The 23,983-nt window shown below is 40.3% G+C and overlaps 1 protein-coding gene across 1 annotated transcript in view; it reads right to left on the minus strand.

The window, feature by feature from the left end:
• Positions 1 to 1,469: 1,469 nt before the first annotated feature.
• Positions 1,470 to 23,983, minus strand: part of LOC126412988 (octapeptide-repeat protein T2-like) — an 80,948-nt gene continuing 58,434 nt past the window's right edge. The window contains exons 4-6 of the mRNA XM_050082879.1: positions 11,515 to 11,707; positions 1,612 to 1,671; positions 1,470 to 1,519 (exon numbers count right to left, since the gene is read on the minus strand). Coding sequence (XP_049938836.1) covers positions 1,470 to 1,519; positions 1,612 to 1,671; positions 11,515 to 11,707 — 303 coding nt within the window. The remainder of the gene's footprint in view (positions 1,520 to 1,611; positions 1,672 to 11,514; positions 11,708 to 23,983) is intronic.

A 23,983-nucleotide genomic window follows, 5' to 3' on the forward strand; every position in this document is an offset into this window, starting at 1 on the left:
ATGTTCTACTAGGTACAGATCTGAAGATCTTGTTGGCCACAGGAGTACCTCAGCATCGCACAGACAGCTGATTGAGTCTTGTGCCATGTGTGGCTTAGCATTATCCTGTTGTAAAATGACACCACAATAATGTCACTTGAGAGGTAACACATTAAGACAAAGGATATCTGTGACATAGCATTGTGCCAACAGAGTTGCCTGAATCACTACCTGCCATGACCTGAAGTCATACCTGATGACTCCCCCCATGCCAGGAATGACATGGCTGAGCCACTCCAAAACACTGCAGAATGGGACATCACACTATGTAGCTGCCATGTTCACCAGTGATGGTCATCTGAGAGAGTGTAGAAACATGATTCATTGTCAATCACAATGCAGTGCCATTTATCTGCAGTCCATGCTTCTCAGTCATGGCACCACTCCAAACGCAGGTGTTTGTGTTGTGTTGTTAATGGAAGCCTACACATGGGACAGCAACTGCCTAGTCCAGCTGCTGCTAGTCTCTGACCAATGGTGCGGGTTGACAAATAATGTTGCACATACTCTATTACTGGTTCTCGCCTGACAAGAATAACGATATGCTTGATGCAGAACACGATGATCCTCCCTTCTAATAGTTATATGTGGTCAGCTGGGACATTTACTATAAGTATGCCTTCCCTTATGTTCTGCAGAATCAGGCCACTGTCACATCTGAATGCCCCAAAAACCTGGAGATTGGATGATTCAACCAGCCAGCCAATTGAGGACCCTTACGAGGCCCATTTCAAACTCTAAAGGTGTTGCTGCATACTCATGTGAGACAACACCTCCAGGTCCTTCACAGTGATCACTCAACATCTGACACTGGTCGCTCCCCTTATATACCATACCAGACCACCTAAAAAAATTTATGAACAACACTAATGTGCTCCAGTGACTGTTCTACCTATAACAGAGAATTGCAACTCTAATCACCTATATACACACTGTGGCCTGTATAGGTACGAATTTGCACTGACATCCAACATGTCTTCTGGGTTCTTCACTTTTTTTCTCAGGCAGTGCAGAATTATTCTTGTGCAGGTAGTAACGGACACTTTTCCCTCCTTTTTAAGATAGCAACATTAAAAAATCTATGATAGGTCAGAAACAGCCTGTAATGATATTTACCTCATTAAAAACAGCATATTAGTGATACTTTTTCATATATTCTTATTTTTTATGAGGCAGTAGGTGCACAGAATGTAATCAAGAGTGAAATGTCTACTACATTTTCATAATCACAAATTATTTTCGAACTTATTAAATGAAACAGAACAATTTCGTACTTTGATGTTCTGATATGTGATGTATATAACTAGAATTATCGAGGAATGACATAACAACATAGTATTTTAATGCAAATAATTTTTTGTGGAAGATATTACAGTAATATACACTTAATTTGGAATCTGACTGTCATCAATCACATTATCACTTGTGGTCTATGTTTGCCAAGGGATGGGATTAACATACCCATCAAATTGATAAAATTCTGAAACAGAAAATAGTTAACAGTTAATCAATCAACATTCAAATATGTGAATTTCTGAAGCAACTAAAATTATTTTTTCTGTTCTTACATACCTGCAAGATTTATAGCAGGATGTGGTTTCCCAGTATTCCTCTGATTCTTATTTTTCAACTCTGCAATAAATAATGAGAACTGACTCAATTTTTGGTTATCCACACTTTGAATCAGCACATTAACAGAATAATATATTGCACGCTGTCTTCAGGACATAGCGGAACAAAGGTATGTGTCAATAAATTCACAATAGATTTTAACCACACAGTTATTATTAGAACCTCATAATATACCACAGATCTCGCAAACAAAACTTACCAACTGAGAAGGCCATACATAATCTTATGAACTACATTCCAGTAGAACTAAACAGTTAAAAATACCCTGTTGACATTTTGTATGATCTTGCCAGGCCTTTCTGTAGATTATTAAGGTCTGCTAGGGAAACTAAAATGGTATGTCATGAAAGTTCTTCCCTTGCATGGATGGAGTCATATGTAAACAACAGAAAACAGAGGGTTACACTAGCAAATGATAGGATATGATTTCATTCAGAGTTCAGAAACATGAAATATGGTTTGCGACAAGGATTGGTGTTTGGCCCACTCCTGTTCTTGGTCTAAATACACAATTCGCCTGGGACACTGGAAGAGTCTTTAAAAACTGTAATGTTTGTTGGTAACAAGTACATTGACAAAGGACATTCATACCAAAACAGCCAAGAGAGTAGTGGAAAAATATTGCAGCTTATTCATACCTAACATTTAACCCTTAATTTTACAAAACCACATACTATGCAACTTGAGACAACTCAAAAGGACTAACCAGAAGTAGAGGTCAATGGACATACATGAGAAGAGGCTCCATGTGTGAAGTTCCTAGACATCCAGGTGGATAATAAACTGATGTGACATCATCAATGTGGACAAGTTAACTGTAAAGCTCAGTTCTGTCTGCTCTACACTCAGATACCTCTCTCGTTGTGTTGACCTGCAGCTGCTATTGCCATCATACCTAACATGCTTTCACTCATTACTGCCTGATGGCATAATCTTCTGGGGAATTTCATCTGAGGTGGAAAAAGTGATTTTCCTACACAAGTGTGCAACAAGAATATTGTGTATATAACCAGACATCTTGCAGAAGCCTCTTCAGGGATCTAGGGATTCTTATACTCACACATCAATCCGTCTACCACCTAAGACTGAATTTAGCATTTCAAAACCATGATATTAGAGGTATAAATGATATGTGTACACACTATGCATCCTTCTCTAAGGTTCAGAATGGAGTTTTACATGCTGGAGCAAAAATCTATAACAGGTTGCCAGTGGGCATAAGGCAGGAAATTTAAAATTCCCAAATATTTGTAAAAAAGTACAAGGATATTTTATTAGCCATTCCTAGAATTTATCAGGATAATTGGACTGAAGAATGTAAATTCAGCTAACTTTAGTACTTGTATTAGCTAGGCTCTCACTTCACCAGTATACAGACAGCTAATGGTGGTCTGCGTAAAGTTAAACAAATGTTTTGTTTCAAGTATCAGATAACTGCAGCTGAGTAGTACAGGAGGAGGAGCAGGTGCTTTGTCCATAGTAGCTGTTTTCCTCCTAACATTCAATTATTTATATAAAGTAAATTCACATAATTATCAGGAAACTATATTGGCACTAGCTGTAACTGTTATTAGCATACTTTACAGCATTATTGGCATACTCCACAGCTGTTAACACACCTCTGAAACTCTCCTTTATTATGGGATTTACAGAACATAATGTGTAAGGGAGAGAGTGAGAAAAAGATTGAGTATGCCTCGGAAAAAGGATTTTCTTAATGGTGGGTGTAGTGCCAACTGAGCAAAATCTAATAGATATATTTTAACTTTTAACTTGTGGTGCACTACTGCTATTAGAAAGATTTTGAAAAATGAAGAAAACTGCATGACAGTTGCTTAATCCATAATCTTTTATTGAGTACATGACCAATTTCGGAACAGTTACAATTCCATCATATGGTGAAAACTGCAATAGTAAAAATATTCTGTTACATGTGAAATGGAGGGGATCCTCAAGTCTGAAATACCAAATAATAGAAAGAGCAGAACATTAGTTACAAATAAAATCATTTAATTATTGAGGTCATCTTTACCCCGATGGTGTCATGGAACCAACGGAATGTCAAATGAGTAAACTGGACCTGTAACAATCCAAAAAACAGACATCATGCCTGGACACCAGAAGTTACCCAAATAATGAGACATGTAAAATAACAATAAAACTGGGGGGAGGGGGGGAGAGATGAATCACATATTGCATGGAATTACTTACAAAAATTCCAGAACAGCAGATCCCCTGTGCTGCATGACTGGAAACACAAACAGGAAAACTATATAATAGTAAATACTAGGCATGAGTACAGAAGCTGCACACAACCCAAGTGCAGGCACTGTACAAAACAGACATGAGAGTCATGAATTGTGGAAAAGCAGGAAGTAACAGCAGAAAGGGGATGGAACCTTCAGAACGTCAAGAGAGAAGAGAATGTGTACGTGTAAACAACCCAGGAAAAAATTACATTATGTGGACACCTTAATCTAACTGGATAATGTCATAATTAACTAAAATATTTTTGTGATACAAATCTGTTCATTCATTAATTGTATCAAGACAATGAGAATGAAGACTTCTTAAGATTCCAATGTCTTCATTCAGTATCCAATCTTTCTCTGCAGTGTGTGAGACAATTAAGTTATCACTAATGTGCTGCAGCTGATGCTTGTTTTCAATCAAATGCATTGTCATAGCTGACCTGAAATTGGCCAGGTCTTTACATAAAAATTCCTGGCTGTTTGGCCAGTGTATCTGCTCTTACACAACTGGCTTTTATCACTGTCAATACGATACACTCTTGGATAGGAGAAAGCACCCTTATGGAAGACTTCACAGTTCCTTGATATACTGCCCAAATCTTTTAGTATGAAAAGTGCCAGAACTATGTTGGCTGATATCCATTTCTTTCTGGTCCTCTCTGATATGTATCCATGATATGGAATTTTATAAAACTTTTAACTTTGCTCCTGCATTTTAATTATTTTAAATTTGGTGACCAAAGTCTGTAGAGGAAGACAGTGGACAGTGTATCACTTCAGAAGAGAACCTGAAATGAAAATGTGACAATTGTACGTACAGAGAACTAGCAAAATCATCCACTATATCAGAAACAAATGGTACAGTACCTTGTATAAATTATGATAAAAAGAGCAATAATCTTATAAATTGCTCCAAAAACAATAATTGACTATAAAAACCCATTCATAAATAACTTAGTACTGAAAGGGACCATCAAGAAGATACAATGATTATTCAGTGAGATCTGATGCAGTGTGATAAATTTGTTAATAGTCTAAGGCAAGAACCTAATTAGTATAATCAAAAAGGTTTTCGTATTTGGTAGAAGCATTTCACAATTATTACAGGAATCCCCAGATGAGATCAAGTCACTGAAACAATTAAACCAAATGGTGAACTAAGTGATATTACAAAGGATACAGGAGCCTTGGGGAAGCATCTTGACAAACAAGACCATACGATAAGTGGTGCTTGGAATAGTTCAGGCTACAACTGCAGCTACAGTGTTGAGAAAGATGTCTGTAACTCTGATGAGAAAAGAGAACACCGAAGTGAGGATGGTTTCACTCTTCCAACATTTAGCCATGGATGAAACATTCGGTAAAACATGACAATAAGGAGTTTAGCAGAGTGTTGCAGAAGTCAGGCCAGTCACAAATTGAAATGGTTGATGCAATATCACCAACCCAGCATCATCACATACGCCATGGCTTGCATTTCATTATAGCAGGGAGAAAACGTATTATAGAGATCACCAGCAACAGCATTAGATAGAATCAAGACAGCATCTACCCATCCCAAAAATTTCCAACATCCACCACAGATATTTCTTATGATAGAAGAAAGATGGGGTTCTAGCTGTTAATAATCTGACAAATACCAAAGTAGAAGTAAAGAATCTGACAATCACCACTGTTTGAAAATATTCCATCAGTCTACAAGGGGTCTGTTAAGCAAAAAGAAAGAGCTGCTGCTTTCATTTCAAGATGCTATTCATATTTAGATGAAAAAGCTTTTTATGTACTTTCCTTAACAGAGCATCATCTAGAAGTTACAGAAACTGAGCAGATAAACTTCAAAAGTTACAAAATTATATCTAACTATAATAGAACCAACTTAAGAAAAGGAGGTGTTGCTATTTTTATTCACAGCACTCTTAGGTCAGAGGCTCTAGATTTTAGATATCACTGTATTGAACAACATTTTGAATGCTATGCACTCAAAGTAGAACTAAAACAGTCCATCATGTAAGGGCAAATCAAATGTAAACCAGAATTTCTTTGTATAAGTTTATTTAATTTTCAGAAAAGTTCATATAAACAAACTTACAATTTATTGCACAACATATGATGGTACCTCTTGCTCTGCCACTGTGATTCTGACTAAAGAAATGGTATGATGTTCTAGCTGTGGACAACAATCACTGGAAATGAAAGCAGCAATGAGAAGAAATAATGCTGCTCTCTGTTCACAAAAAGGCATGTAAAACATAACTTCCAGTTTATATTTGCTTGATCCTCATAATTATAACAATATTCAGTGTACCAGTATGAAATATACCATGTTCCTTGCTTATTGTGTATGGAAATTTTAACATTCACTTTCTATCAAACAGCAGCAGTCACAGACAATTAAAAATATTGATGTATTGCTTTAATTTGCACCCAGTGATCACATTTATCCAAAATTTTTGAGAAAGTAATGTATTCAAGAGTAGCTTCACATGTCTGTAAAAATGAAGTACTAACAAAATGTCAGTTTGGTTTCCAGAAAAGCATATATGCTTTCACCAATCACATTTTGAATGATCTGAATAACCGAACACCACCCATTGAGATTTTTTGTGATCTCTTAAAGGCTTTTGATTGTGTAAATCATGAAATTCTGCTAGACAAGCTCGAGTATTGTGGCATGAGTGGGACAGTGCACAAATGGTTTAATTTGTGCCTAACTGGAAGAGTGCAGAAAGTTGAAATAAGCAGTTCTCATAATATGCAAAGATCAGCACATTCCTCAAACTGGGGAACTATCAAGAATGGGGTTCCACAAGGGCCGGTCTTGGGTCCTTTGTTGTTCTTAATATATATTAATGACTTGCCATTCTATATTCACAAAGAGGCAAAGTTAGTTCTCTTTGCTGATGATACAAGTATAGTAATCACACTTGACAAACAAGAATTAACTGATGAAATTGTCAATAATGTCTTTCAGAAAATTACTAAGTGGTTCCTTGTAAACGGACTCTCACTGAATTTTGATAAAACACAGTACATACAGTTCCGTACAGTAAATGGTATGACGCCATTAATAAATATAGACCTTAATCAGAAGCATACAGCAAAGGTAGAATATTCAAAATTTTTAGGTGTGTCCATTGACGAGAGATTAAATTGAAAGAAACGCATTGATGATCTGCTGAAATGCTTGAGTTCAACTACTTATACAATAAGGGTCATTGCAAATTTTGGTGATAAACATCTTAGTAAATTAGCTTACTATGCCTATTTTCACTCATTGCTTGCATATGGCATCATATTTTGGGGTAATTCATCACTGAGGAATAAAGTATTTATTGCACAAAAGTGTGTAATCACAATAATAGCTGGAGTTCACTCAAGATCATCCTGCAGACATTTATTTAAGGATCTAGGGATATTCACAGTAGCTTCTCAGTATATATACTCTCTTATGAAATTTGTTATTAACAACCAAACCCAATTCAAAAGTAATAGCAGTGTGCATAACTACAATACCAGGAAAAAGGATGATCTTCACTATTCAAGATTAAATCTAACTTTGGCACAGAAAGGGGTGAATTATACTGCCACTAAAGTCTATGGTCACTTACCAAATAGTATCAAAAGTCTGACAGATAACCAACAAGTATTTCTACTCCATAGAGGAATTTTTAGATATAAATTAAGAAAAAAAAGAAGAAAAATTATTTAAAAAATTAAAAAAGAAATAAAAAAGTTGTTATATTAACTTAATTACATTGTTAAATTAACTTAATTATGTCATGTATTGGAAAATTTGACTCGTTCCACATCATTATGAAATATCGTATTCATGATCCATGGAACTAGTATTAATCTAATCTAATCTTGCCTAAAACAGAGTGATAGCATAAATGAAGTAGTGAAAGTACACTGTAAGAAATACTGTAAAAATCTTAAACTGTGTAATCAAGGAGGCCAAAAACATTCATTATGCACAGAAAATTAACAGGTCAAACAATAAAACATAAACTATATGGAAAATCATAAAATCTGAAACAAATAGGACAAGAAATTAGAACAGTTAAGTAGAACGGTTCATAGAAACTGAAACAGATAAGAATGATTAGAAAAGGGTAGCCTAAGAATTCAATAACTTTTTCCTTTCTGCAGCTGAAAATACAGTACGTAAAACCCTCTGTTTTCATCAGGAGTCATTGAATTTTTTAACACTCAACAAACACCAACAATGACACTACACCTCAAATCCACAACACCTAATGATCCTGTTTAAAAAATCTTCAGATGAGTAAAACAGAATATCAAATAAGGCACTTAATCAGCAATATCTTGTTTTGTTTGTGGAAGCAGTCTATGAAAACTGTCATATTTCCTTGCAGATTTAAACATGATACAGCTATGCCAGTACACAAATATGGTGAGAGACATGTAATATCTATTGATCTTTCTGTTGCCAGTTCCTTCAAAAATATATGAGAAGGTAGCATACAACAGGTCTGCCTCTGTAGTTGAGTCATCAGCATAGACAGCTGCCATTTGGAGGGCACGGATTCAATTCCTGGTACTGCCAGGGATTTTTTCCTTGGTAGGGGGCTGGAACAGATCCACGTAGCCTTGTGATGCCAATGGAGTAGCTACTTGAATGAGAAATAGTGACTCCAAGGTCTGCAAGGTGTGCTGATCCCATGCCCCTCCACACTGCAACCAGATAATGCAATTGGCTGAGGATGACATAACAGTCAGTTGGTCCTGATTGTCCCAGCTGTGCTTCTATTTAAAATAAAGAACATCGACAACCCTCTTATAGTCAAGAGGAATCTCTCCTTCTGCATGTAATATTGTTCACAGTAAGCTTCTTTTGAAAATAAAGAACTTCAACAACCCTCCTACAGTCAAGAGGAAACTCTTCTTTTCCATGTAATATTGTACTCATTGACTTGTCCTATACTGCAGTACATCATTTGCACAGACTAAAATCTAATATCACTGAATACAGGAGATACGGTAGCTCAGAATTTAATCTCACGCCAGATTCGAGGTTTTTAAAAAAGAGTATTACCTCAGATGTGGAGACGTAGGGAAGATTTTCAGCTATGATTTTGTTGGCAGTACTAATGTGGCACACACATGAAAAGATTCAGGAAAACTATAAAAACCTAAGCCTGGGTGGACAGATGAGGATTTGAATCATGCTCCTCCCACCTAACTGGCCAACTTATTTGAATTACAGTTTTTTTTACCCTGTTTAATTATGCTCTAGTCTGTTTTTGTTCTATTGTTGGACATATCTTTAGTAAACAAGGCTGGCTGTTTTCTGTTTCCTGATATAACAGCAGATTTTCAATCACTGTGTGCAGCGTCATTTCAAAGGTTATTTCAAGGTAGTCCTCTGAATTAAGAGTTCTCTCTTTTCCATGTATTAATCATATTTTTCCCCTGTTTTTATTTAAATTTTCTTTCAACTGTCACGAGAGAAAACTGCATTAAGAGACTCAAGGAATATTCTTCAAGATAAACTATGATCTTAAACAAAGCTGAATTGATGAATCAAAAGAGTAATATATCAAATTTCTAATTAATAGAGGGAAAAGAAAATAACAAAATATTTAAGAATGTTGTATTTAATGTGCTAATATACTATAAAAATAGAGGGGGCAGAGGAGTTTAAAGTTCCATCAAACACAAAGTTATTAAAGTACAAAAGAAAAAAATAAAGATGCATAGGTGAGAAGTGGTAGCAAATAAGAAGCCAAAAATAAGACTGAAGGGTTAAGACCAGGTTTCTGAATTCAAAGAAAACATCTGTCATTTGTGAAGTATATCTGGACCAAAACACAATCAAATTGCTTATGTGGATCCTTTATGTTTCACACTTCCAATCTATGAAAAAGTGGTCAATTTGGTACATTTTCGGCCAAACGGCCTCCTTCACTCACACACACACACACACAAAGGACAACTCACACACACACAACCACTGTTGTGCCTCTCTGTGGCTCAACGTCTTCTCTACAGATTAGTCAGAAACAATCTGAAAAGCTTGTAAGGGTGTTGCAGGGGAGCTTGTGCTGAGAAATAATTGTTAAGAAAAAATACAATATTCCATGCTGTTTTTGAATTATTTAGTTTTGAAGTTAAAGAATCAGGTCAATGCATGCACAAGTTCAAGCTCTTGCATGTGCTAAAATGCGATAATGTGCAAACATCTGTGAGTCAGAAGCTCATTTCCTCTTAAAATGTGCCTTTTTCAGAAGTGATCATTTTAAGCTAGGTGAACAGAAGCTAACATCTAGAGCAAGTTTGGTGACACTGTCTTGGGCGGGCTGCTTCAGTTTGTGTGTGTAATTATCTTATCGGCTAACTTCAATGCTAAATAACTCAGAAACAGCATAACATATCAAATTTCTTTCTTAACAATAATTTCTCAGCACAATCTTCCCTGCAGTGCTTTTCAAACTGTTTCTGGTTACCCTGTATATGGTGAGTAGCAATCTATCCTTTTTCTAATAGTGTTGTTATTCCATTCTGTACTTTCCATTGTTTAAATTAGATCATTCACATTCACAGGTAAGAATGAACCATTTGCATCTTTCTTAATCCCAATTTTCCTTTATCACATAACTCAGCTGTCAGCAGAATTCCCTCTTTTCTTTCTTCAGAATGATCTGAAAGTGTGATTCCTCATATATCTTTTGATGTTGCCATTCAATTATGTTTTATAAATTAACTATTGAGTGGACCTTTTAGTCAGGTTTTGTGAGCAAACTATTGCATACATTCTTTAATCATAGTTATTCTACAATTTATTACATGATCATTTAATTACATTATCATCCTGTCTGCACCAACAGATTTTTATGCAGTATACATGTGCTGGCATACGCTTTCACCAGCACACAAATCAGCTCTTGGAAAAATTATATAGCAGGCACTGAACTAAGCATGCCTATGACAAGAGAAGACCATGACATGCACCCAGGTTACGTGCCGATAACACCCCTGGACAGCGTGCATATAGGCCGCTGCCACCAATCGAGCTCTCTCAGTCTCTCAATATTATTACCTCTGTAGGCCACATCGGGACTTAGTTTGCATTGCACCTCAATACGTCACACTATGCTCTAGTCTTCCACAGTGATAGTCATCGCCTTGCTCCTTAGCTAACTGTGAGGGAACGTTAGTCATTGTATATAGTAGTGATATGGACACGGACAAGAGCAAAGAATTAATGCACATTTTTTATTGCTGTTAACTGCACTGAAGTTAAGTACTCAATTGGTTCCCATAATAAAGTGTATTTTAACCACATGTGCATTTTATGTTGTAGTGAGTGAGATGAAACCGGACACCCACGTATCAACCATCCTCTCCTCATCCAACCAAGAACCACTAAACATTACAAGAGGGCACTGCCACAACAATACAAGCGCAAAGAATGTAAAGGGAAAACATTTTTAAGAAATTACCAAATATATTATCAGTATCTGTGATTTTACAATCCACCTACTGAAGTCTTTCTGATGAATAGTTTGCACTGAACCTTCCTGAAACAGCTGTGAGAGTTAAATACTAATGACCTGTAAGTATTGCTCACCTTTGTATCGGGCCTCACGTGCAGCTTGCAGCATCTTCTGGTACTCCTCCTGCTGTTGCAAGAGAATGGCTTCCAGTTCTTGTTTTGCCTGCTGTTTTTTTCTCTGCTGCTGAAGACGTTCTGCTTTCTTTCTGTTACACTGCTGTAGCAGAATTTTACGAAGCTTTTCCTGCTCTTCTTTCTCTTCTGCTTCCTGCATACCAAATTATTTACTTGTGAGTTATGCAAAATTAGTTAATCCTGCTATCAAATTACAAACTTTTCATAAGTGAATGACTTAAAATAAAAATGCACATTGTTCAATTGATGTAACAATAACAGTAGTAACTACCATGGCACTGTAGCCAAAATTAAAATATATAAATAAAAAGGTGGGCTTGACATCATTACTGAAAAGAAAAGTCAACAATTTCTTCACTCGGACAACTTGACCTGTGAATTCCATAATGAAGGAAGTTCTTCAGATACATGAAACACAGGCAGAAGCAATCACTTCTGGCAATTTCTGCAGAGTATCTAACAAAAAATGATGATTAGTGCTAATTTACTCCCACTGATAATTATGGGATTCACTCCTTGGATACATAAAGTATATTTAGAAAAGTGTGCCATTATCCTATAGTTGTCAGTACTGTTCAAGACAAGAAAAAGTGCTATAAACCTATTTCCAGAAAGAAGTATTTGTTGAGATATAGGGTATTCCATCCTGTGACACCTATCTGTATCTTGGCAATACAGGAGATCAATAATATTACTGTAACTCTTCAGGCTCTCCCAGTGAGATCTTGACATGTGGAATAATCGGGTCTACTGCCGGATGTTTGTGTCGCTCTGGCACAATATTTCGGCCAAGTAACTCGTTGCCTTCTTCAGGTGCTACCTGAGACTGTCGTGTTGGAGGATCTTGTCCAGTATTTATGCCCAGATGGCGCTGGGTGCTCTCTTTGGCGTCCGCACCCGCCTGGCGCTGCTCCTGAGGTGTTGTCATTTCCCTGGTGCTCCGACATTCGTCTGTGCTCGGCTCGTCCATCATCTGCGGTCGTGGCGGTTGTCAGAGGCCCGTCCTGCGTTGGGAGTTGCATTCATGGTCCGCACCCACCTGGGGTTGCTCCTGCGGTGTTACTACTTCTTGAGGAGTTTCTTGGTTCATTTCGTTGGGCCCTGATAATCTCCAGAGCCAGACTCCACGGCGAGCTGAGCTGGTAACCGCTGTCTCAGTTTATTAGGTTGTCTGTGACCTTGATCTCGATGGCCTCCTTTATGACACTGTCCCAAAATCTTGGCGTCTGTGTCACTATTTTGGTGTTGTTGTAGTCCATTGAGTGGCTGAGCTCCAGACAGTGCTCTGCTATGGCAGATTTTGTTGCCTGTCCGAGTCTGGTGTGCCTCTGGTGTTCTTTACACCTGACATCCACCGTCCTGGTTGTATGGCCAATGTATGACTTTCCACACTGGCACAGGATGTTGTAAATGCTTGGTTTATGTAGCCCCAGGCTGTCCTTCACACTCCCTAGAATTGTACCAATTTTAGAGGGTGGACAGAAGATACTCTTTATATCATATTTTGAAAGAATTCTGCTGATCTTTGCAGAAATAGGTCCAGCATATGGCAGGTATGCCACCTTCTTTGCCTCCTCTGGCTCCTCTTGTGTACCCTGTGATTGGCTGGTAGTACGAAGTGCCCTTTGGATGTCTGTGGAGGAGTATCCATTTCTGCTGAACACCAGCTGTAGATGTTCTATTTCTGTGGCCAGACATTCCGTATCTGACAGAGCTTGAGCCCTGTGAACTAATGTTTTCAAGACTCCATTCTTCTGTGCTGGGTGGTGGCAGCTACTGGCTTGAAGGTATAAATCAGTGTGGGTGGGCTTATGATACACACTGTGCCCCAGAGTGTCATCTGCCTTCCTGTAGACCAGGACATCCAAGAATGGGAGCTGTCCATCCTTCTCTAGTTCCATAGTAAATTTTATCCTTGGGTGGCGTGAATTTAGATGTTCCAAAAAGTCATCTAGCTTCTCCCTACCATGGAGCCAAATGACAAAAGTGTCATCGACATACCTAAGAAAGCACTTGGGTTGGTGAGTGGCTGATGCAAGTGCCTCCTCTTTGCACCTTTCCATGAAAAGGTTGGCTACCACTGGTGATAAAGGGCTGCCCATTGCCACTCCTTCCATTTGCTCATAAAATTGACCCCCATAAAGAAAATATGTTGAGGTCAGTACATGCTTGAACAGGTCGAGCAGGGCACCATCGAACTTCTCGCCAATGATATTGAGTGAACTGGTGAGTGGCACTCGTGTGAAGAGCGACACCACATCGAAACTGACCATGATGTCAGAGTCCACGATGTGTAGCTGCCTTAGCCATTGTAGGAAGTCCTCTGAGTTCCGAATGTGGTGTGCACATTTGCCCACATATGGTGCCAATATCTTCTTCAGGTATTGTGCAGTGAGGTATGTCGCTGCGCTGATGTTACTGACAATAGGTTGAAGAGGGAACCCCTACTTGTGGACCTTGGGGAGTCCATAGAGTCTGGGTGGTACAGGTGCTTTGGGATAAAGCTTCTTGATGACCTGTTCAGGTAGACCTGTCTCCTACAGCAACTTCCGGGTCTTCTTGTCCACCTTGTCATTGGGGTCACCATCTAGTGGTTTGTAAGCAGTGTATTCCAGAAGTTGTTGCACCCAACAAAGGACAGGCCTCAGAGAGCTGCCACAGATAGAGACCAAGTCGGGCGCAGATGTCCAAGGGAGCACTGGGGAAGAAACAACACCTTACAAGCAGCGCCAGGTGGGCGCGGACTGCGAACAGAACCCCCGACGCGAGACGGGCCTCAGACAGCTGTCACAACTGCAGATGGTGGACGAGGCAGGCGCGTACGTCTGTTGGAGCACCAGGGAAGTGCCAACACCTCAGGAGCAGCGCCAAGGGGTGCGGACCATGAACGGAACGCCAAACGAGGGTCCGTCCCCAGACATCTGCCACGGCCACAGATGGTTGATGAACCAGGCGTGGACGTCCGTGGGAGCACCAGGGAGGGGCCAAAACCTCAGGAGCAGCACCTGGAGGCGCAGACCGCAAACAGGACATCCGACACAGGACAGGCCTCAGGTAACTGCCACAGATGGCGACCAAGTCGGGCGCGGACATCCAAGGGAGAACCGGGCAAGAGACAACACATTACAAGCAATGCCAGGTGGCGCGGATGGCAAAGAGAGCACCCAGCGCCCTCTGGGCATAAATACTGGACAAGATCCTGCAACACGACAGTCTCAGGTAGCACCTGAAGAAGGCATCGAGTTACGTGGCTGAAATAGTTTGCCAGAGCGACACAAACATATGGCAGTAGACCCGATTATTCCACATGTCAATAATATTACTACTCATCATAACACATCTACATCTACATCTACATACATACTCCGCAATCCACCATACGGTACGTGACGGAGGGTACCTCATGCCACAACTAGCTTCTTCTCTCCCTGTTCCACTCCCAAAGAGAACGAGGGAAAAATGACTGCCTATATGCCTCTGTACGAGCCCTAATCTCTATTATCTTATCTTTGTGGTGTTTCCATGAAATATAAGTTGGCGGCAGTAAAATTGTCCTGCAGTCAGCCTCGAATGCTGGTTCTCTAAATTTCCTCAGTACTGATTCATGAAAAGAATGCCTCCTTTCCTCCAGAGACTCCCACCGAGTTCCTGAAGCATTTCCATAACACTCGCGTGATGTTCAAACGTACCAGTAACAAATCCAGCAGCCCGCCTCTGAATTGCTTCTAGCAGCCCACCTCTGAATTGCTTCTATGTCCTCCCTCAATCCGACCTGATAGGGATCCCAAACACTCGAGCAGTACTCAAGAATAGGTCGTATTAGTGTTTTATAAGTGGTCTCCTTTACAGACAACCCACATCTTCCAAAAATTCTACCAATTAGCCAAAGACAACTATCTGCCTTCCCCACAACTGCCATTACATGCTTGTCCCACTTCATATCACTCTGCAGTGTTATGCCCAAATATTTAATCAACGTGACTGTGTCAAGCGCTACACTACTAATGGAGTATTCAAACATTATGGGATTCTTTTTCCTATTCATCTGCATTAATTTACATTTATCTATATTTAGAGTTAGCTGCCATTCTTTACACCAATCACAAATCCTGTCCAAGTCATCTTGTATCTTCCTACAGTCACTCAATGACGACACCTTCCCGTACACGAAATCATCATCAGCAAACAGCCACACATTGCTATCCACCCTATCCAAAAGATCATTTATGTAGATAGAAAACAACAGTGGACATACCACACTTCCCTGGGGCACTCCAGATGATACCCTCACCTCCGATGAACACTCACCATCAAGGACAATGTACTGGGTTCTATTACTTAAGAAGTCTTCGTGCCACTCACATATTTGGGAACCAATCCCATATCCTCGTACCTTAGTTAGGAGTCTGCAGTGGGGCACCGAGTCAAACGCTTTCTGGAAGTCAAGGGATATGGCATCCATCTGATACCCTTCATCCATGGTTCGCAAGATATCATGTGAAAAAAGGGCAAGTTTCGTTTTGCAGGAGCAATGCTTTCTAAAGCTGATGCATGGACAGCAACTTCTCTGTCTCAAGGAAATTCATTATATTCGAACTGAGAATATGTTCGAGAATCCTGCAACAAACCAATGTTAAGGATATTGGTCTGTAATTTTGAGGCTCAAATGCAAGCTAAGTAAGGAGCCAATGCAGTAGAGTACTCTCTGTAAAACCGAATTGGAATCCCATCAGGACCTGGTGATTTATTTATTTTCAACCCATTCAGCTGCTTCACAACCCCAGGGATGTCTATCACTATGTCCTCCATATGGGAATCTGTACGAGACTGTACATCCTTCAGCCCTTTTTCACCAAGCAAAGTGGCGCTGTGGTTAGCACACTGGACTCGCATTCTGGAGAACGATGGTCCAAACCTGTGTCTGACTATCCTGATTTAGGTTTTCCATGATCTCCCTAAATCACTTCAGGCAAATGCCGGGATGTTCCTTTGAAAGGGCATAGCTGACTTCCTTCCCCATCCTTCACTAATCCGATAGGACCAGTGACCTCGCTGTTTGGTTCCCTCCCCCAGATTAATCAATTAACCAACCAATCAATCAATTAACCAACCAATCAGCCCTCTTTCTCAACGAATTACCAACTCATGTGAACACACCTGCTGCCCTTCAGATTTCATCATATGTACACTCATGTACATGGTTGAATGATATGGAACACCAATGCCTTTAAATGTCCACATGGTCATAAATTGATCGATTAAGGTCAGGCAAATGAGGAGGTTATGCTATAAACCTGTCCAACCAAATCAGCACTCATTAAACATTTGTGTTAGATACTGACAAACAGGACGTAGAAAATTGTGTTGTGCCCTGTCATATATAAACTACATCTACTGTCATTCTGCAAGAGTAGCATTCTCCAACAGAACAGTTCAATTAACATGCAAAGTTGCTGATAAACTGCATCTGTTTATTTGTCTGGTAAATTGATCCTATGAATCTTTCTCTCACAACCTAAACATTTCTTCCTCAATACTTCATGGATTTTGAGAATCTCAGCTCACCCATAAGTAAAATGCAAGTTGTGGACTTTGGAACTTCAGTAACCATTGGCAGAACTTTAATCTGACATTGTAGTCTAGTAAACCATGAGCTTCCACACTGTATAACTGATCTACATCTACATCTACATTTATACTCTGCAAGCCACCCAACGGTTTGTGGCGGAGGGCACTTTACGTGCCACTGTCATTACCTCCCTTTTCTGTTCCAGTCACGTATGGTTCGCGGGAAGAACGACTGTCTGAAAGCCTCCGTGCGCACTTGAATTTCTCTAATTTTACATTCGTGATCTCCTCTGGAGGTATAAGTAGGGGGAAGCAATATATTCGATACCTCATCCAGAAATGCACCCTCTCGAAACCTGGACAGCAAGCTACACCACAATTCAGAGCGTCTCTCTTGCAGAGTCTGCCACTTGAGTTTGCTAAACATCTCCATAACGCTATCATGGTTACCATATAACCCTGTGACGAAATGCGCCGCTCTTCTTTGGATCTTCTCTATCCCCTCCGTCAACCCGATCTGATACCGATCTGACACTGGTTAGCAATACTCAAGTATGGGTCAAACAAGTGTTTTGTAAGCCACCTCCTTTGTTGATGGACTACATTTTCTAAGGACTCTCCCAATGAATCTCAACCTGGTACCTGCCTTACCAACATTTAATTTTATATGATCATTCCACTTCAAATCGATCCGCACGCATACTCCCAAATATTTTAATGAAGTAACTGTTACCAGTGTTTGTTCCGCTATCATATAATCATACAATAAAGGATCCTTCTTTCTATGTATTCGCAATACATTACATTTGTCTATGTTAAGGGTCAGTTGCCACTCCCTGCACCAAGTGCCTCCGCTGCAGATCTTCCTGCATTTCACTACAATTTTCTAATGCTGCAACTTCTCTGTATACTACAGCATCATCTGCAAAAAGCCGCATGGAACTTCCGACACTATCTACTAGGTCATTTATATATATTGTGAAAAGCAATGGTCCCATAACACTCCACTGTGGCACACCAGAGGTTACTTTAACGTCTGTAGACGTCCCTCCATTGAGAACAACATGCTGTGTTCTGTTTGCTAAAAACTCTTCAATCCAGCCACACAGCTGGTCTGATATTCCATAGGCTCTTACTTTATCAGGCAACAGTGCGGAACTGTATCGAACGCCTTCCGGAAGTCAAGGAAAATAGCATCTACCTGGGAGCCTGTATCTAATATTTTCTGGGTCTCATGAACAAATAAAGCGAGTTGGGTCTCACATGATCGCTGTTTCCGGAATCCATGTTGATTCCTACAGAGTAGATTCTGGGTTTCAAAAAACGACATGATACGCGAGCAAAAAACATGTCCTAAAATTCTACAATAGATCGACATCAGAGATATAGGTCTACAGTTTTGCGCATCTGCTCGACGACCCTTCTTGAAGACTGGGACTACCTGTGCTCTTTTCCAATCATTTGGAACCTTCCGTTCCTCTAGAGACTTGCGGCACACGGCTGTTAGAAGGGGGGCAAGTTCTTTTGCGTACTCTGTGTAGAATCGAATTGGTATCCCATCAGGTCCAGTGGACTTTCCACTGTTGAGTGATTCCAGTTGCTTTTCTATTCCTTGGACACTTATTTTGATCTCAGGCATTTTTTCGTTTGTGTGAGGATTTAGAGAAGGAACTGCAGTGCGGTCTTCTTCTGTGAAACAGCTTTGAAAAAAGGTGTTTAGTATTTCAGCTTTATGCGTGTCATCCTCTGTTTCAATGCCATCAACAACCCAGAGTGTCTGGATGTGCTGTTTCGAGCCACTTACTGATTTAACGTAAGACCAGAACTTCCGAGGATTTTCTGTCAAGTCGGTACATAGAATTTTACTTTCGAATTCACTGGACGCTTCATGCATAGCCCTCCTTATGCTAACTTTGACATCGTTTAGCTTCTGTTTGTCCGAGAGGTTTTGGCTGCGTTTACACTTGAAGTGAAGCTCTCTTTGCTTTCGCAGTAGATTCCTAACTTTGTTGTTGAACCACGGTGTGTTTTTCCTGTCCCTCACAGTTTTACTTGGCACATACTTGTCTAAATCACATTTTACGATTGCCTTGAACTTTTTCCATAAACACTCAACATTGTCAGTGTCGGAACATAAATTTTCGTTTTGATCTCTTAGGTACTCTGAAATCTGCCTTCTATTCCTCTTGCTAAACAGATAAACCTTCCTCCCTTTTTTATATTCCTATTAACTTCCATATTCAGGGATGCTGCAACTGCCTTATGATCACTGATTCCCTGTTCTGCACTTACAGAGTCGAAAATTTCGGGTCTGTTTGTTATCAGTAGGTCCAAGATGTTATCTCCATGAGTCGGTTCTCTGTTTAATTGCTCGAGGTAATTTTCGGATAGAGCACTCAGTATAATGTCACTCAATGCTCTGTCCCTACCACCCGTCCTAAACATCTGAGTGTCCCAGTCTATATCTGGTAAATTGAAATCTCCACCTAAGACTATAACATGCTGAGAAAACTTATGTGAAATGTGTTCCAAATTTTCTCTCAGTTGTTCTGCCACTAATGCTGCTGAGTCGGGAGGTCGGTAAAAGGAGCCAACTATCAACTTAGCTTGGTTGTTGAGTGTAACCTCCACCCATAATAATTCACAGGAACTATCAACTTCTACTTCACTACAGGATAAACTACTACTAACAACGACAAACACGCCACCACCGGTTGCATGCAATCTATCCTTTCTAAACACCGTCTGTGCCTTTGTAAAAATTTCGGCAGAATTTATCTCTGACTTCAGCCAGCTTTCTGTACCTATAACGATTTCAGCTTCGGTGCTTTCTATCAGCGCTTAAAGTTCTGGTACTTTACCAATGCAGCTTCGACGGTTTACAGTCACAATACCGATTGCTGCTTGGCCCCCGCATGTCCTGACTTTGCCCCACACCCTTTGAGGCTGCTGCCCTTTCTGTACTTGCCCGAGGCCCTCTAACCTAAAAAACCGCCCAGTCCACGCCACACAACCCCTGCTACCTGTGTAGCCGCTTGCTGCGTGTAGTGGACTCCTGACCTATCCAGCGGAACCCGAAACCCCACCACCCTATGGCGCAAGTCGAGGTATCTGCAGCCCACACGGTCGCAGAACCGTCTCAGCCTCTGATTCAGACCCTCCACCCGCCTCTGTACCAAAGGTCTGCAGTCAGTCCTGTCGACGGTGCTGCAGATGGTGAGCTCTGCTTTCATCCCACTAGCGAAACTGGCAGTCTTCACCAAATCAGATAGCCGCCAGAAGCCAGAGAGGATTTCCTCCGATCCATAGCGACACACGTCATTGGTGCCGACATGAGCGACCACCTGCAGATGGGTGCACCCTGTACCCTTCATGGGATCCGGAAGGACCCTTTCCACATCTGGAATGACTCCCCCTGGTATGCACACGGAGTGCACATTGGTTTTCTTACCCTCTCTTGCTGCCATATCCCTAAGGGGCCCCATTACGCGCCTGACTTTGGAGCTCCCAACTACCAGTAAGCCAATGCAACCGCCCGGATCTTGCAGACTGAGGAGCAACCTCTGGAACAGGACAAGCAGCCATGTCCGGCCGAAGATCAGTATCAGCCGGAGACAGAGCCTGAAACCGGTTCGTCAGACAAACTGGAGAGGCCTTCCGCTCAGCCCTCCAGAATGTCTTTCGCCCCCTGCCACACCTCGAGACGACCTCCCACTCTACCACAGGTGAGGGATCAGCCTCAATGTGGGCAGTATCCCGGGCAGCCACGGTCGTAGTCCGATCGGGGGATGCGTGGAATGAGCTGGCCATCCCCGACAAACCCCCATCCGGACCCCCACAGTGATGCCCACTGGCAACAGCCTCAAGCTGTGTGACCGAAGCCAACACTGCCTGAAGCTGGGAGCGAAGGGATGCCAACTCAGCCTGCATCTGAACACAGCAGTTGCAGTCCCTATCCATGCTAAAAACTGTTGTGCAAAGAACGTCTGAACTAATCTACAGAGAGCACAAACAATTCGACACAAAATTTAAATGGTTATTAAAATACAAGATTGCCTAGTAAATGCAGTAATGCTGCTACTTGCGCACTGCTGACACACTGCTCGGCGGCGGAAGGAGACTACGCGATTTTACACTATTCAGGTACTAAAACGCAATGCTACAACTCTCAAATACTATAATATGCCCGAAATTTGTGAATTAAACAATGCAAATACCAAAAACACTCAAAGAAATTAAGAATTAAACTATGTAACAAATAAGTGAGCTAAGAGTATACGACTTGCTGCTGCAGCTGCTTATCCAATGGCGGCACAGAGAATAACAAACTGCTCTTGCTGAACTGACCACAGAAGAGTGTGATTCATTCCTTAGCAGCTTCAGCTCCCTGCACTTTTGTTTCAGGATCACCTGAAACACTAGTTCCTCCATATCTTGTGTCTGCTGTACCCTTTTTTCCTCACTGTGAATGATTCCCTGTCCCTCAATTGTTAGAACAACATGCTGAACTTCGTTTCAAATGAAATGTGGCACTGATGATGATGTTAGATTTACAAGAGATGTGCCTGTTTCTTGATGCAGCTGGCTAAGACATAGCAGACCACATCTGCCATTTCCCATGATAATAGGAATTCATTTTACAGATTACATTGTTCACATTCCATGTAATAACTGCTCCTTGTTCTGACACCTGCACAACCTCAAAACACCATGAACAGTATGGTTGATGCCTGACAACAACATAAGGGTCAGAGGACTAAGTACAGAAATACCACCCATTAAGGTTGGTTGGTTGGTTGGAGGGAGGGAGGGGACCAAACAGCGAGATCATTGATCCCATCAAATTAGGGAAGGATGGGGAAGGAAGTTGGCCATGTCCTTTTAAAGGAACCATCCCATCATCTGCCTGAAATGATTTAGGGAAACCACAGGAAACCTAAATCAGGATGGCCAGATGCAGGTTTGAAGCATCGTCTTCCAAAACGTGAGTCCAGTGTGTCAACCACTGTGCCACCTAGCTTGGTACCACCAATAAGAAATGAGCAATTAACATCAGCTGGAATGCAGCCTACACCACATCCTTTTTTTTTTTTTGTGTGTGTGTGTGTGTGTGTGTGTGTGTGTGTGTGTGTGTGTGTGTGTGTGTGATGTTTTCATCTACTACTTTATATTACACATTCATTGATGCTGTAGATAGTTTCCCTAGTGTGGTTTAAGGGATCATACCAATAACACACCGGATATGATATATAGATATACATGGATTTTATTCACATATGACACAGTACAATGTGTACCCCTCATAACATCTTCTGTGTGAGTGCCCATCATAACCACATAATCTTCCGAGGGAGAATGCTGGTCAATGATCCTATTTGTGGTGGCGTCCACACATCTTAATTAGTTTCAGAGACCACATGAAATATAGCATCAAAAGATACAAATATCTGAACATTACTGTGAGGAGCTAGCATTGTGTGCCTATTGTAACACTAAGGGAAAGTGTTGCAATACTAAGAGAAAAAGAAAGCAAGAGGGAAAACAGGTGGAATTTAAATTGACAATGAGAGGAATTGAATCAAGGTAACTGATCACATGGCTGCAAGAAGAAGTAGAGTTAAATGGGAAAGGATTCTATTTACACTTTTTAGGTTGTATAGAGACACAAAAATGAGAAAGATGTTCAAATTAAGATTGCAGGTTCTGTAATAACTAAGGCCAATAGATCTATAATGAAGTAAACAATTTTTTAAATGTTTTGTACTCTTATGTACGTAATATAAAAGTAGGACAGAGTGAAGATAGACTAAGTACAAACAAGGAATGTATCACCAAGAATTTGTCACATAATAAAAAAATACCCAAGTAGTTTATTTTGAAAAAGCATTGTGTAACAAGGAGAAATGGGATATTATCAACATTAGAGATTTGACTAACTGAGAGATCTGATTAATAAATTCTTTATTGAACTTTATATTGCAATCTAATAAACAAAACTCTACATCATTATGTTATTTCCAGGTGTGAGAATATCATTGACACTGCATTAAGAAAACTGTAGGCAGGCAGGTGCAATCAATACACATACATAACACCCACAGCAACAACTTGTAACTATTTTCTTTCAACATTTGCTGTGCCTCTCCATATATTAGACTCTGCTATACTACTCTTATCTTCTGCCCATACCACCCCCTGTTATACCCCCCTCTCCATACTTCTTTCCATCATTTTACACCTCATCGTTCATGAAACCGCTTCCCTACCCTCTTCACTCCTCGAACCATCAACCTACGTTGAGCTTTAGTTTTGAGTGAGATAGAGTTTTGTGTATAGCAGTAAGAATATTGTATATAGTAGTTATCTATATACCTTGCAGACTTCTTTTTAAAGATACTGAAATTTTTACTCTGACTCCCTAAAATATTTACTCCTTAATGGTCTGTGTGACTGACAACAAAAATTGGTTTCAGATGAACAGTTATGTACAAAATCACAATACAAGACACAGAAATAATTTTCATGCAGGCTCAGATTGGAATTACAAGCTCAGGTCACAAACAGTTCCACAAGCTCACACCTACCACAAAGCGAGAAACTGAGAATCCCAACCAGTTCAAAGGAAAATTAAATCATTCTTCACATTATCTGAATGTCTAAACAAAAGGAGTGAAGAGTTCTGTTAGTTATGTGGCAAGTAACACTGTTTGTTGCAGAACTGCATACAAGTAGTAATATACTGTATACAGGACTCAGTATCAGTATGTGAGTGAAACTATTTTCTTTCAAAAATACCAATGAAATCAGGTACAGGTGCAGACTGAAAATCTAGTTTTCAGTG

Source organism: Schistocerca serialis, chromosome 7, assembly GCF_023864345.2.
Source record: "Schistocerca serialis cubense isolate TAMUIC-IGC-003099 chromosome 7, iqSchSeri2.2, whole genome shotgun sequence".
Taxonomy (NCBI): Eukaryota; Metazoa; Arthropoda; class Insecta; order Orthoptera; family Acrididae; genus Schistocerca; species Schistocerca serialis.